General features: G+C 35.3%; 1 protein-coding gene across 1 annotated transcript; it reads right to left on the reverse strand.

Annotated features, from left to right (window-relative positions):
* Positions 1 to 286: 286 nt before the first annotated feature.
* Positions 287 to 745, reverse strand: LOC131055381 (uncharacterized). Its single transcript, XM_057989839.2, has one exon. The coding sequence runs from the start codon at positions 743 to 745 to the stop codon at positions 287 to 289; it is 459 nt and encodes a 152-aa protein (XP_057845822.2).
* Between the last annotated feature and the right edge of the window lie 16897 nt (positions 746 to 17642).

The following is a 17642-nucleotide window of genomic DNA, read 5'->3' on the forward strand; positions in this document are numbered from 1 at the left end:
AGAAGGAAAACTACATTACAATAACATATCATCCCTTCTACAATAATTTATACTTCTACAACACTGAATAGTCCATTGAACCTAATAGTCATGGTGAGAGTGTACATAAGAGACACAGTGTAGACCTCCTTTAGGCTATGGTAGTATGAAAAGAAATCAATTACCAGGTGAAACAGCGACCAAACTAAAGATAGCTTATGGTGGTATGAAAAACAAATCAATGGGCAGGCCACGCAACAACAAAGCTAAAGAGAAAGCAGTCCCTGAGGCTCCCTTTCAGATAAACCTAGTTACGTAGCAGTCCCTCCTTGATAAACCCTGCCTTCTCCAGTACTCTTGCTGAGGCCACATTCTCTGGGAGAACCAGAGCTTCAATCCTTGTTATGTCTTGCAACTCCTTCAATCCAATTTTGAGAGCAGTGAGGACAGCTTGAGTGGTGACACCTTTTTTCCAGTACTTCCTAGAAATGGCATAACCCATCTCTGCTCTGCAACTGTTCATTCCACTTCCTTGCTTAAGCATAATGTGACCAATGGCCTTATTACTTCCTTGGATACAAATGGCCTTAAACCAAGAGTGAGGAATCACCACATTTGCAACATACTCTCTTGCCTGTTGCTTCGATTTGAAGGGCTGCCATGTCATAAAGCGTGTAACTTCTTCATCACTTGCCCCTTCATAGAAATCATCCACGTCAGCCAGACAGAAGCTCCTCAGTTGCACTTGCATTGGCCTCTCACCCATTCTTAAATTTTGGAGCTCTGATTTTCAATGGCCTACTTCTATAACTCTCTCTCTCTCTCTCTCTCAGTAAATCACAAGTACTCTTTTAGGATGGAGACTTATGTATGACTTACTGTGTGAGACATGTAAGCTGCAATTTATAGGATGTTCTGTGCTCATTGCTCATTGTTCTAAACGACCATGTTTTACATGTTTGGAAGATAAAATGTGAGGGAACCCAAAGTGGGTTTTGGCTTTGCTTGAATTGAAGAGCATTTTGGGTGAATCACCACTGAATTCCGTGGCAGGCTTTTCCAAAAGCTCTCAATTCCCTATCCACTCTAAGTAAATGATACCGCAATATGCAAAGTGCGTATATTCTTCGAATTCCGTTTTATGAAGAAGTCTATCACGGGTAAATATGCACGGGTAAAATTGACATATGCAGTTGTACTTATTGCCTGGTTATTAGGTTAATTTTGTTCAAAGGTCCAACAATTTCATCTGAAATCTTCTAAGCGAGCGGTCATTTTCCTTGCTGTAATCTTCAAAGCGTTGCTTCGGCATCTTTTACTCTGCGCACGATTTTAATGCTATATCTACACTTCTGAAGTAAAACACCGAAAAGTATAAAAGCATTGGAATCTTCATTGGCATATATAAAAGCGAAAGTACAAAACATCATGGCGTAGCTATCCAGTTTGCTTTTTCTTTTCAATCATTGGCGATATCAGTTTGGACGTATTCTCATTCTTAGAAGGGTGAAAGTAAATACTCATATGTTTAAATTTCACCTGCTTAGGCATTGAGCATTGAGATTTACGGTCTATATTTAGTAATTCTGAGATATTTTTAGTTTTGTATATATCATGAAGAGATATTTAATTGTGCATATAGTGAGAAATGGTAATTTAAAAAAAAATAGAGTTCATTTTCTTAATCATTTATTTATTGTTATTTCATAGTTGTCATTCTCTTTCTATCATATTCATCATTTTTTCTCTATCATACACAGAAATATAATTCTATACACTCATTTTATCCTTACATTAGTCAAACTCACTTTTAAAATTGTTCTCGTATGCCATTATACTTTTAAATACTCCCTACCAATGTATTGTAAATTCATTTACCAATGCACATATTTATTATATCAAAATAAAATAATAAAAAATAAATGATTTTTTCTTTAAAAGGAACTTTTTCTTTTAAGAACTAACTAAGAATATTTTTTGGTGATTTATTTATATGTCTTTGTATATAAAGACAATCAATACATTCTTGACTTGAGAGTATTTATGCAATTCTTATTTAAGCACTTTTCTGTGTTTGCCAAAATGAATCTAGTTGTGTAGAAACATGTCAAGAGAATAGGAATGATGGAAGATTGCAATAATTGACTACTAATTCACATTTCTATGGATTGATCTAGCATAAAGAGTCTCTTATGACATATTGCCACCCCTTAAAAAATATTATAAAACCACCATTTAAAAACATTAGAAAGAAAAGAAAAAGTCTAGATACATTAGAAAAAGTGTAAAGCATATTTCTATAAATGACATAGAACAAGTTTGTAGGTTTAGGATGGATCAATGGTCATGGATTTCTACCTATCCCCTAGTCTCATTGTCCCATAGTGCTAATAAAATATTACAATTTTGATGAGATAATAGTTTTGGATGAAACTATTCCTAATCTTATGTTATATGTTATTACTCTAACCAAACAATGCCTACTAAGAAATTTTGGGGTAATTTATTTATCTTCATCTGCCCAATGGCTATGAGAAATTTATTAATGTTTTTCTTTATAAATCCAAACTCTAAGTTTAAGTTGAAAATATTTTTCAAGTTTCTTTCAAATGTGAATATCTTATACATTCTAGTTTACTTAAACTCGTAGTGCTATTTTATGTATAAATTGATATTCGATAGACCAAATAAAAATTATCCTTATCATGATTTTGATTTGTTCAATCTCTCAAATCTATGGGTTACCTATTAACACTAGGTGTTCTAGTAGATATTAGAATCCAAGATACATGAGGCATAATCAAGGTGAATTCAAGATTTTATAGAGCACATAAAAATTATCCTTTGATAGACATGTATCATTTAAAGAATAAGTATGACATATCAATGCCTTAGGATTACTCCTAATAATGAATGCAATAGGTATCATCTAGGATAATTTATTTTCCTCTTAACTTTGTATATAGAAATGAGACTATAACCAAGTCTTGTATACTTAAATTCTCAAGTCTATATTTTAGAATTTAGTTATATTTTAGAGTTTAGTTAGAACAATAGGTAAGACAAAACAATAGAGAGAAAATGTAACTTGAAGCAAAATTATGACTGTAAGTATAGCCAAGCCAAGTTGAGTTATTGTATCCAACAAGTTAAACTTAATACCGACTTGATAATGAATCCAAAAAGTATGAGTATCCTAATGATAGTAAATAATCCTCTTAGCTACTTTCAAGACCAATTGATGAGCCTCCTTTATAAGATATATCAAGTGTTGTGTGACTCATAGATGAAACTAGATATATATTTTTTATTCAAAGTAGCATTGATCAATGTTGTAATATAGACTAAGAATTGTTGCCTTGGGGAAAGATACATGAAATATTAAATTACAAAGTGTAGGTCTTCAACATCATAGCATCTAGAAGTTCCCTTTCAATGTAGCTACGCTTGACACATTCGTTCAAGAAACTATTGACAATTCTACTCCAATAATTTCACCATACACATATGCAACCTTAAATTTATATCTTCAACTATCCACACACATTCCACATTAATTTGATCTTCTATATATATCAACCACATCATTACAAAACATCAATTAGATTAGCCAAAATAGGGGAAAAGGAGAGATCCCAACAAGCTAGCCACAAAAATCTAATTGTGGTGAAAGAGGTCCAATATAGGAGATAGAGAGGACCTAAAATATCATAACAAAATATCAAAAAAAGTATCAAACATCACCCATTGGTTCACAACCTCCAAAGTTAGGCATAGAACGAGACAACCCAAAAGAACATCTTCAACATGAAGCAAAACAATGTGGACAACTTGGTAGCACCTAAATACAACTTAACTCAACCTCCAAAGTGTTTACAAAACAACACAAACATGGAACAAACAAGATAACAGACCCTATCAAATAAATAACCACAACAATCCTAGGAACCAACTACAAACACAATGCAACACAAAAGATATTAATCATAATTATGTGAACCACATAGAGATGTTCCTTAAACATCGAGCATCATTTCCAATTACTTATTTTTCTCTGCCAAGAAAATTCAAGTTGGCAAGATCAAACTGATACAGGGCAATTCATAACTAGACTACTAGGAAACATGGTCATCAAGCAGAACATCATCAACACATCTAGAGAACATCACCACTTCAAAGATCCAAATTGAGACACTACACAAATAATAAAAACATGACCCCCAAACTGTAGCAGCAGGACCATCAATGTGGAGTATTTTCTAGACCAATTTCATAACAAAAAACCAAACTGTCACCATATTGTAAATACCAAAAATATCATTTGCAACACCAGAGAACTAAAAAATATGGGAGTACAAAATCCAAAGACCATAAATACTATAACCAAAATTGGAAGAGCATATCTACAAATGAAAAAGAATGTGAAGCATTCTTCTGACTTGTCTTCATTATACTTTCTTGTATCTTTAACTCCATCACTCTACAAACAACTAGATTATCTTTGTAGCAACATTTTCTCACTCAAGAGCACCAATAAATTAATGAGTACAACAACATAAAAACCATATACATTTTATCACCATGCTTCTAATCTTCATCTTAACATGATATCATCATAATACCATATTGCTATCAATCATGAGCATTATCATCATTACTATCATAAGTGTCAACATACAAGAGAAACTATCTCATATCATCACCTTCATCCATGGTAAGACATCAACATCAAATTGATATGGAATTCTAAACAAGAATAATATATCTAATCAACACTATTAGGTAACCTAATTAAGGAGTTCACAATCTGCACCAAAATAAACTATCAACTACAACATAAACATCTATGCATATTCTGGACATCAACAACATGTTTGCATAATAGAATTCATCAACTGCATCATTTCCATACATCAACATTTTTAAGCATAACTAAATTGTATATCACTAGTATCATATGACACCAACAACATAAATCAACATTACAACATAATTTCAATAAATCATTAATGTACACACATACAAGCCGAGGGTTGACATCAATGATAACAAACTCCCAACACTCATCTTGTAAAACCCACTTTCAAGGTTGAGGGAGCTTGGAAAAACCCTATATTTTTAGTTTTTTTTTCTGCGACTAGCTAGTTGCTAGCAGTTTTCAAGGGCCCAGTCTGGCCATTATTTGTTTTTGGCTAGGTATTTTCTATATGCTCTTTTATGGGCAGGATCTTCTGTTATTAGGTTGTGGGAGCCTTGTAAAACCAATTAATCAGGTTATGGTTTCCTAGAAAAACCTTGGTATCTGTTGAAGGTTAAGAGAGCCTTGATAAAACCCTTGTGCTTGTGAAAGGCTTTGGAGTTCTACCTTTCTTGCTAGGTTTCATTGATATCACTTTGGTGCTAGGCTATTTTTAGGTTGTTGATTATATTTGATGTATCTTTCATAGTTGTCAGTTTTGGGTTTCGGATCATGGTAAAATTTGAGGGTTTCAGGTCCCTTCAAAACCTGTTGTAGGGGTTTTGAGTCTCCTCAAAACCTATTTATCCTAATCAAAAATAAAATTCCAACACTCACTATTAATTGATTTGTTTCTTCACCCATTATTTTGGTTGTCTATGTATTTCCCAATAATTGTGCATCCTTCCTCTCTTTTTCTAGGACTGCTACTTTAAGACTTAGGGATAAAATTTCCTCTAGAAATAAAAAGGGGATAATTTTTTACCTTTAGATCAAAAGATTACAACTGATAGTATGCGCTTGGATATTTTAAATAAACGACTCTTTGGTTGTAAAATACCTAGCCAATCTAAATGCTAACTAACTCCTCGTATTGGTGGTAAAAATTAGGGTTTCACCAATTAAGATAATAAAACCACTAACATCACCTAAGGAGCAAACACATTAAAGAATGGTCAATCCAATACATCTAGCCACAATCCAAATAAGAAAAAGGGCTGAAAGTTTGATTAGATTCACTAGCCACAATCCAAATAAGAAAAAGGGCTGAAAGTTTGATTAGATTCACTAGTTTTAGTTTACCACCCTCTTTTTGTTGAAATTGGATTTGAATTGTATTATTTTGAATGAAGTGATGGATAATTGAGATGAAGCAATAAAAAAAATTATAGGTATCTAACAGAGCCATAGACAAGGATCTGAGATGAAGAGGAGAATCAAAACCTATTCCTAATTGTTAGGGATGATTTTTTGAAACTAGGTGGCTAGGTCACCCTGGTCCTTTAACTCTGAAGTACACAAGTAGGATTAGTTTTAGATTAGGAAGATGCATTAGATTCACTACCGGAAGCTCAACCAAATATTTTTAGACTGGGTAGATAGGTCATCGTTGTCTTCCACTTTTTGGTCTGTTGAAATCTAAACATGTTCCCCATTGATAACTCTATCGAATATTTGATTACAACTCTTGACTCAATTCCCTCCACATAGAATGAGAGGAAGAAGATTATGGATAGGGATTTTCCATAGGTCAAATGCTAGTTTAGGAATTAACCTTGCGTTGAATAATGTAAATGCTGAAGTAAATGCTAGAAGATGTACATCAAATCCATAATGGCTAATGAGAAGATTTATGATGCAATGCTCTTTAGATATCATCACAAATGTTGATTGTAATAGCATAACAAATGCATGAACATATAATACCTAGCCAAACACACATGCCTGCATGAATACTGATATAAATTTACTCCATAATGATTGAAGGACATAATGTTGTCTTGAATGCCTAAAAAATGGTTGATGATGAATGCTTGAATGTGCGAGTGCTAGGTATAGAGTCTTAGTTCTAAAATAAATTAATATGATATCTTTATATAGGGTTTCCTGGGTAAATTTACTAATTAGACTGACCTCTAATGGTCACACTGAGCTATAGGGACCAAAATCCATGGGGCAGGCAGGGTGTCAACTCATATTTTAAATGGGTCTTCATTAAGGGGGATAGCACCCTGGTCCTAGACAGAGGTGCTATTGCACCCTTTTTTTTGAAAAAAGGACAAAAAGCCTTTAAACATAAGGTACACAACCATGGGATGGGGTCCACTCAATAGCATCAATAGGTGACATTAGGTTTCGAGCAAAAAGGGGCCAAATCAAGCCTAGAGGGAATGAAAATAGGACACACTAAAGTAGGGGCACAAATATGAGGTGTGAATTGTACCAGTTAAAATTTATGATGCTACATTTAGCCCCCACTTTAATAGGAGTGTAACCCTATGCAAATACTCTTGGTAAAGTAAAAAATATGAAGAGAGAGGAGTAACTAAGAGTGGGATCACAAGGAGACAATGCATCACTAATTTTGAGGAACGAAGCCCCCAATCTTAGGATCTAAACTCACACAATCACATGCAAGGACACACAAAACAAGACAAAGACACAAAAACCCAAATAAAGACCAACAAATACAAAAGATATACAACACAAGGGGTTATTACTATAAAAAAAGGCTCCAAGTGAACTAGTTCAAGAGACCTCAATAGTCAAAATGTTTCAACCACTAATCTCATTCTCAGAATTCTATTAAAAGAACACAAGTGGTTACACAAAAATATCAAGAACATGCATTAAGATATGATCCATGATTGACAAATAGAAAGGAGAGAAACATGGATGCCATAGGCTAGCAAGCTACATATGCTAGGTGATTCATCAGAAGAAAACAAATAGAGATCATGGAATCCATAGGCTAGCAAGTTGTTTTATGCTAGATGATCCACAAGAAGATGAATGCTCATCGAACAACAAGTGTTATGTTATGTGATCCATGTAGATAAGGAGACTCAAAATAGTATATCAAGTTGTGTTATGCTAGTTCCACTCATCTAAAAAATGCTACACAAGGAGGGTTAAACGGTCTAGCAAGTTGTGTTATTCTAGTCAACCTACCTTTTAGAAGTTGAAAAATGAAGAGTTGAAAGATCTACCAACCTGTATGTAGTCAACTCACCCTATAGCATATGCCACCATATAGTTTGAGGAGATATTTATCTTGTCTAGGAGTTATATCTAGTTTTGAGCATGCAACAACATTTATGACCTGCAATTGAAAAAACATATTTTTGGTTTTGGGCACATCTCATCTAAGGGTTGGGTCTAGTTTCGAGCATGTATACCACGTATAAGACATATAAAAGGACTACATCTAGTTTCAGGAATGAAGCATCTCATCTAAGAGTTAGGTATGGTTTCAAGCATGCAGTAACCTATAAAAGACATATAAAATAATTGTTTATGGTTTCAATAATGAAGCATATCATCTTAGAATTAGGTTTGCTTTTGAGCATGCAATAACCCGTATAAGTCATGAAAAATCAAAACTATGGTACAAGGAGGGTTTATGTATGTCCACCCCTTAAGATGTCAACATAGAGGTATGTTGATGTCTTAAGGAAGCTAAAAACAAGGATACACACCTTCAACACCAAGGAGATTTTGAACAAAAATAACATCATTGACCAAAAGCAAGGAAGGAGAACAATAATTCATACCTTCCCTAGGTAAAGGGATTGTTGATGAAGGATAAAACACTTTTTATCCAAAGTGAGGGGATTTTTTATGATAGATATATATCATCAAGTGAATAAGAGGTTGTACTTAAGGATACATACCTCCTTCATGAGAGAGAATGTTTGAGCAAAACATGTCACACAAGGAATAACATCCTATCATAAGAAAATACCACTCATCCTAGAAAAAGTGAATCCTTAGAAAGGATAGAAGATACGAGATAGAATCAATGCCCCCAAGCATAGGGATGAAGAGAAGGATTGCACTACTATTAAGGAGATATCATACATAAAAGATGTACCACTTCAAGAAAAGAATACATCCTAACCAAGGAACATACATACAACTCTATAGAAGAGGCAATCTTTAAAAAGGAGAAATAATTGAATGCATACTATCCTTGCTCCCCAAGAAACGAGACAAGGGAGAAATATGTTGTTATCCAAGTATGATTGGAGTTGAAAATACATCACCAATCATGAAAAAAAGCTCCCAATAAAGTTAACTACCAATGTCATAGGGTAAGGAGAAATATAATAAGGTGAATGGAGTCCTAAGGTAATACCTCTTCACCAAGAAAAAATGCAAGATCAGTTGTAAGAGCTATGTGAGCTCGATCATATTGGTCTTGAACAAATTCTTTAAAATCTTTGGAATTTTCAAGAGAATGATAATACAATGATGAAAATGAGAATACTCATCACCCTCTTTGTTATTATTATTATATTTAAAGAAAGGAAATACAACATTCTTATCATACTTCAATCTCCAAAAGATTCTTCTAGCTTTTTTTTTGAGATTATCAATATGGCTAGACCTTGTCTCTTGAGATGTAGAACAAGGTGTGCTAGTGGAAGGAGAAGGATTATTTTCTTGAGGTAAAAGAGTTGGTAAATGAGGAGGATTATTTTCTTGAGGTAAAGAAATTGGTAAAGAAGGAGGGTTATTTTATATAGAATCATGTTTGGATTGGCAATATTTTATATGTCTTGCAAAATTTAATCCTTAAGATTTTGAACCTTACAAGCATCCTCCATAGATGTTTGAGAATTGGGATATCCTATGACTTCTTAAGTAAATTGTGTGGGAGGATCTATAGGGATCTTAATTCATTGTTTGTGTTTTCCAAGTTCTTGTCCTCTATAACCTTATTTTGAAATCGCATCATATACAACTTCATAGGATGTTCTTAATTGTGAAGGAGAAGGGATTTCATTATGCATTTCTTAAAAATTTATAGTGTAATGAAAAATTGAAGGACCAAAGGGATGAGTAGATGAAGAAGGGACATCCTTTGTAGGGAAACTCTCCTTTCTATCATCATAATCCATGTCCTCTTCGGTAGGTTGGAAAGAAGGGTCATCTTTTCTTAATGCTATGTGAGGAGAAAGATCATGAATAAAATGCATAACATAATCTTCCCTAAAAATATGTTGATGATTAAGATAAGCTCTATGAGAATAAGGAGGACCATCTAGAGAGATTGAAAAACTCATGCTTTCATCTTTCCCCCCTTACACTAGAGTATGTGTATGAGAAGAAGATGGTATCATGTTTCTCTTCAATGCTTTCTCTCCATTAAAGAGATAATTGATAGGTGTATTGACTCTTTCCCAATTCTCATGAGACAACCTAGGAGATATAGAAGTGTTAAAGTCTTTTCAATATCATCTCTATGATTATCATTTTCTACAAAAATGGTGTGTGCACCAAGATGGTGTGCAAAAAAGTGGACACATGCCAAAAAAAAACTTGAAAAAACAACAATCGTGTTTGTGGTTTTAAAATTTCAAAATACATCGTACACAGTTGGGTTTGTTGTGGCTGAGCCTAAAGGTCCAAAACCACGTATGTGGTCCTTTAGGAAATAAGACCGCGTACATGGTCCTTTAGGAACGAGGACCCCATACGCAGTCTTAGTTCTTGAAGGACCACATACATGGTCTTAGTTCCTAAAGGACCGCGTACATGGTCCCTGCTAATGAATTATTATTTTTAACTATCGACTGTAAATTTTTTACCCTACAGCCGAGAGAAAGTGTGGGTGTGTTTTATCCTCAATACCATGCACAAGATCCATTTCTTCATTCCCAATCGCCATATAAAGAGGTTAGTTATGCATTTTTTTTGTTTTTCTTGCACATTTGATAAATTTTATTTATGTTTTCAATTTAAATTCGTTGATTTTGATTAGTTTTTATTTTAATTTTTTGTTACCAATATCAGATTCTGAAAATCCAGAATCACAACAAGACGCACCTCAAAACCAACAGCAAAACCCACAACAAAACCCATAGAAAAACCCTCAAGATACAACTCCAGCTCCTCCTTTAGACCGTACAACAGCTACATAGGAGGAATTGCTTAATCAGCTAGGGAAAAACATTGCTAAAATAACTAGACTGATTAATAGATTGAAAACATTTGAGCGTGACCATCATTTATCCGTTTCCACTAGCCTAGAAACATTGGCTAGTGGTACCAATGCAGTTTTGAGTCAGATTACAAAATGGAAAACTATAGGGATAGGTGTCACACTTATTATGTTGATGGGTTATCATATGATGCAGTGAAAAATAAAAACATAAGTAAAGCACAAATTATTGGCTTGATGATAATTGTAATGATTAACTTCATCATATCTTGTCATTGATGAAACACATACACACACATATGTTCATATTGTCTACCGGTGTGACTTCAAAGTTGTTTATATTACAACTAGTATACTAGAGGTTTATATCTAACAGGTACATGGTGACAATGGGTATATGCATAGAGACAACTAGTGGTTATACTTAACTCGACATCAACATGAAGATCCAGTGGAGATTATCAAAGGAGCATCTAAGGATAAACGGTTTATATGTTTAACTCCAACTGATATTGATTGTTCCAACTGGTATTCATTGATTATGTGATGAGTTATCACTAGTCATGATGAGTTATCCTTACCAACAATTTTTGGTAGTATTTTTGTGATGCGTTATGATTGTTTGACCAGATACACTATACCTAGGTAATTGTGATATGATTTCTAGAGGCTGACATGAAATCTAAATGTCTATCTATTGACATCACAATGAATTATTTTGTATGAGTGAAGGAGATATATTATGTGCGAAGGCAGAAGTATTAAGTTGCAAAGTATGATGATAAAGAAGTGTTGAGTGCACAGAAGAGGATCTATCCAAGCAAGTTGTGGTACTACTAGATCACACTACCTATTGTTTTCTAATCATTGCAATAGTCAAATCCCCTAACCAGGTAAGCTCTAACAAACTCCATTGTACAAATCCTCTAACTAGGTGATCCATTATTTTGGATTCAGAAATCGTCCACTGAGGTTACTTCTTACAAGGTACTACCTTTTATAAGGTATAGCTTTTAACTAAGCTTTGGGATCTTTAACATGATTCGCTCCTAGCAAAAAACTTTGTAGACCTTAACTGGCCAGTTATCTATTACTGTAGATAATTAACTTGTGAGTCCCATCTCACTGTGGTTTTTACCTATTTGGGTTTTCTACATATAAACACTTGTGTTATGGTGGATGTTATAATTATTGTGGATGATGTTATATCATTCTAGATTGCATGCATATTTTTTAACAAACTTGTTAAGTATTTCTATCAGTCAGTGTTTAAAGTAGTTTTGTTTTGGTGTCACTGATTCACCACTGATGAATAATGATGAACAGTAAGTACTCAATAGATACTGAGAGGGGGGTTGAATCAGTATAGACAAAAACTTCCTTAAACCACTTTGACTATAAAGACTACACAAACTGGTAAACATTGTCACTGATCTGAAATAGGGCACTACCGATAAAACACAGTGAGACTATGAAACACATAAACTGGTAACACTTAGATCTTCACAAAACCTAATCTCTCCTTTACACTTCACCCATATGCATAAACAAGTAATACATCAAAAATATAAAGACCACTGGATCAACATGCATTACCACTTAACAGAAAACACTAATCATCCATTGAAAAAGCATCACCATGACACACTAATTTTTCACTTTCACGTGGAAACCCAACTGGGAAAAACCACGGTGGGGATGAATACCCACAAGTTGTTCTTTGAACTCTTTTTAAGTCTGCCCTATTAGGCCTAGTCCGGTTAAGGACTTTACAATAGGTTCTACTAGGAACCGATCCTACTAGAGATCACCTAGTTAAGGGATGGCTAAATGCTCGATTAAAGGTTAGAACCCTGTTAAAGGTTACCTCACAAGAGGATTTGAAGAACTCGTTGATTTGAGTCACCCTGTTAAAGGATTTACACAAAGCCTGTTAAAGCTACCCATTTAAGGGATTTTCCAACTGCTGAAATGGTTAGAAGTCAATAGGTAATACACTGATCTAATAACAACACTCAATGCCAAGGCAAATCCACTTTAGTTCCTTTACTTCTGCAATCACACTCTGCAGGTATCAACACACTTCTCCGGTTTGGCAAGTATCAAGTATCTCTTCACTTGGATACACACATAACATTTGCCAACAACTTCACAATGCAAATCATCATCGACCTTATAGACAACAGATAGGTCGGTGGCATAAAACCTACACCCTAAACATTTAGGTTATCAATACAGTTGGTTCAATCCTGATCATTTAATCACATTGCATACAGTAAAACGATCTTGAACAAATCTCAAGACGTTCTCCATTGTTCATTCTTTGTCGCTTCTGGAAGCTGACAACCCATCATGCACTCTCCACCATTTACTAAGACTTCGCACATTCCCGAGTTAGATAGAGTCAATCTTCTTCATGCAAGATCCTCAAGGAAATCCTTCACGCCCACAAGGATGATGTGGCAACATGGCCTGATCTTTATTTCAATGCTAACCCATCACAGTATTTCATCGGTCGAATCACACAGACTTGAAATGAATCAACTGGAAACCCTGAAGCTGAGACTACCAATCGGTATTCATACCAAATGAAACCCCAATATAAAAATTTCTATATACTGGTTCGCATTCCAACATACCACTTCACTTGAACCAACATACCGCTTCACTTTTTCACATATACAGGTTCACATCATCATACCGGTTCTCTTTCCAGTTTTCTTACTTCAATATACTGGTTCATACTTCAGCATATTGACATCAATGACAACATACAATATCATCATGTCATCAAACTCTACACATATGCCAACAATCTCCCACTTTGGCATTGATGGCAATATACAAAGATATCTCTCCACTTCACATCTTCTCCCCCTTTGACAACAATGCCAAAGTGGAGGCATAGACAACTATGTTCCACTATGTTGCTTCCCTTGAGGAGTAGCATCCTTCAACACACCAATCCTGAAAAGATTTGACAATGCAATACCTGACTGATGTGGAGCACATACCTTTAGTTCACCTCTTGAAGGGGAAACACCCCTAATTAACCTCTTAAATAGGTAAATGTAGCCTTCAGTAGAGGCTTGGTGAATATGTCTGCTAACTACTCCTTATTGGAAACATGTTCCAATACAACCTCTTTGTTCTAAACTTTCTCCCTCAAGAAATGATACTTGAGCTCGAAGTGCTTGGTTCTAGCATGCAATACCGAATTCTTAGAAATATTAATTGCAATTGTGTTATCACAAAATATGCTCACTAGTTCAAATACAAGGACTTTGAAACCACTTAGTACATGCTTCATCACATTGTATGAGTTCAGTTCATAAATGCTGCTACATGTTCTACTTCTGCTATAGACTGAGAGATACAACTCTGCTTCTTACTCATCCATGAGACTAGTCTACCACCAAGAAAGAATGCACCACCGGTTGTGCTCTTCCGATCATCCACATTACCAGCCCAATCGACATTTGTAAACACTTTGAGGTTGAAATCATTACTGTATGGATACCATAATCCATAGTCTACAGTTCCCTTCAGATATCTAAGAATCCGCTTGATTGCTACCAAGTGGGATTCTCTTGGACTTTTCTGGAAACGTGCAACAAAGCCCACTACATGTGCAATGTCTGGTCTGTTGTGTACTACATAGTGCAACTTACCAATCATTGATCGGTTTTCCTTCTCATTCACCAACATTGAGTCATCTTCTTTTGACAATTTACAACCGGTCACCATCAATGTACCAACCGGTTTTCTATCTTCCATGCCAAAGGTCTTCAACACCTCTTTCACATACTTGGACTGAGTGATAAAGATACCGTATTTCATTTATTTTATCTGTAGTCCAATGAAGAACTTAATCTCTCTGATTAGTGACATCTCATATTCCTTCTTCATCTTATCTGCAAAATCATGACTCATCTTGTCATCTCCATCAAAAATTATGTCATCAACAAATACTTCATAGATCAGAATCCGATCTCCTTCTGACTTCAGATAGATATTGCTATCTTCACTTGTTCTTTCAAATCCAATCTTTACAAGATGTGAGTGTAAGCGTTCATACCATGTTCTAGGTACCTACTTCAATCCATACAATGCTCTATGTAGCCTACACACCATATCACTGTCTTATGATAGGGAAAACCCATCTAGTTGTTCTATATACACTTCCTCTTCAAGTATTCCATTCAGAAATGTAGATTTTACATCCATCTGATACACTTTGAATCCCTTGAAAGGTGCATATGCAAGAAGCATTCGAACTCCTTCCAATCTAGTTACTAGAGAAAAATTTTATCCATAGTCTTCTCCGTCTTCTTGAGCATATCCCTTACATACCAGTCTGGCTTTGTTTCTTACCACTTTGCCATCTTCATTCAGCTTGTTTCTGAAAACCCATTTGGTGCCGATAACATTTTTATGCTCAGGTCTAGGTACCAAAGACCATGTACCATTCTTTTCTATCTAGTCAAGTTCCTCTTCTTTAGGCTCAAATTCAGAGATCATGCAAGAGTTTTCTCTGACCTTTCTTCTTGTAAGAATTCTTGCATCCTTATCTCCTATGATCTGCTTTGGATCATGATTCAACTTTACATACCTAGGAATGATCTTAATAGATTCCTCGTTCTTTTCTTCTTCTTCATCATCTTCATCAGCATCAACATCTACCGGTGTAGGAGCACTGTTATTGGTACTTTGTTGTTTTGCAACCGGTCTAGGTACCAAAGACCATGTACCATTCTTTTCTATCTAGTCAAGTTCCTCTTCCATAGCCTTGATCCAATCTTCATATTTATGTGCCTCTTTAAATGTTTTAGGCTCAAATTCAGAGATCATGCAAGAGTTTTCTCTGACCTTTCTTCTTGTAAGAATTCTTGCATCCTTATCTCCTATGATCTGCTTTGGATCATGATTCAACTTTACATACCTAGGAATGATCTTAACAGATTCCTCGTTCTTTTCTTCTTCTTCATCATCTTCATCAGCATCAACATCTACCGGTGTAGGAGCACTGTTACTGGTACTTCGTTGTTTTGCAACCAGTTCCTAGAAGGTTACAACTGGTTCACCTACCACTTTCTCACTATCGGTTTCCTCAGGTTTCTCAGAGGTTTCATCAACTCTAACATTGATACTTTCAACAATTATATGAGTCCTATTGTTAAAACACTTGAGAGATTTTCTCTTGGTGGAATATCCTAGGAATATTCCCTCATCACATTTTGCATCAAACTTGCTTTGGTGTTCACTCCTCTTGATATAACATTTTCTACCAAACACTCTAAAGTAGCTCACTACAAGAGTCTTACTAGTCCAATAATCCTAAGGTGTTTTATACTTACCTTTCTTGATGAGTACCCAGTTCATAGTGTAGACTGCAATGCTCACCGCTTCTCTCCAAAAAGTGTGAGCAACCTTCCCTTGAATCAGCACTGTTCTGGCTGCTTCAACTATAGTCTGGTTGTTCCTTTCTACTAGGCCATTCTATTGTGGAGTCTGGGGGTCAAATAGTTGCCTCTTGATTCCATTCTCTTCACAGTACTTATTTAATTCTCTAGAGGTGAACTCACCTCCTTGATCGATTCTAAGGCATTTGATCCTCTTACCACTTTCCTTTTCAACTAGTGCTCTGAAGGCTTTGAACTTTCCAAAAGCTTCAGAATTGTCTTTCAAGAATGTCACCCACGTCATTCTTGAGCAATCATTAGTAAGAATCATAAAGTACCTATCTCCCTGAACAATCCTAGGTTTCATAGGACCACACAAATCAGTATGCACAAAATCAAGTAAATTTTCTGCTGTGAAAGATTTACCTTTGAAGGTTGAGGAAGACATTTTCCCCAGGTGACTCTCTGCATAGAGGATTCTCCAGTTTGTTCAGCACAGGTGATCCTCTAACTGCCTTGATCTTACTGGCCTTCACAATATTATCAAAATTTACATGGCAAAGTCTCCTATGCCATATCCAGCTATCATCAAACTTAGCCATTAGACATTGACTGATATTTGCATTCAACTGAAATAAGTTACCTTTGGTTTGCATATCGGTGGCCATCAGTTCCCCACTCTTTCCTTTTATTTTGGACACTCCATCTTTGAATTCCAGAGTGAGTCCATTATCATTTAATTGAGCAACACTCAAAAGGTTATGCCTGAGACCTTCTACCCAATACACATTATTAGCACTGCTTTTTCTAGTTAGAGAGATGGACCCTTTTCCTTTTACCATACAAGGTGCATCATTACCAAATCGGACTACACCTCCATCATACTCTTTGAGAGACAAAAAATTTCTCCGGTCACCAGTCATGTGGTGAGAACAACCACTGTCAATAATCCATTAATTAGTATTATCAAAGCAGGAGACAAGAGCCTTCTTGTCTAACACATCTTCCTTGACACCTACAAATACTATGTCTTCACTTTCTTCATCTTTTGATTCATCATCAATGACACCTTCATCAACTACAACAAGACAGTTTCTCCTATTTCCTCCTTTGAACTTTTTGAACCTCTCTGGTTTGTTCTTATTATCACCATTAGGACAGTTTACAGCAATGTGTCCTATCCTATTGCAAGAAAAGCATTTCAAAGGTAGCTTACCTCTGTATTTTCTAGTTCCCTTAGGAAGTCTCTTGGCCAAAAGAGCTTCAAATTCCATCAGGATCTCCTCATTATGCATATCTCTGCTTTGTCTAGGTTCATAGCTAGTACTAGCTTCTTTACCCTTTCTAGATAGTGCAG

Source organism: Cryptomeria japonica, chromosome 8 (assembly GCF_030272615.1).
Source record: "Cryptomeria japonica chromosome 8, Sugi_1.0, whole genome shotgun sequence".
NCBI classification, from domain to species: Eukaryota; Viridiplantae; Streptophyta; class Pinopsida; order Cupressales; family Cupressaceae; genus Cryptomeria; species Cryptomeria japonica.

Excerpts from the sequence above, each read along its gene's own strand:
- LOC131055381 (XM_057989839.2), bottom strand. The coding sequence starts at position 745 with ATGGGTGAGAGGCCAATGCAAGTGCAACTGAGGAGCTTCTGTCTGGCT.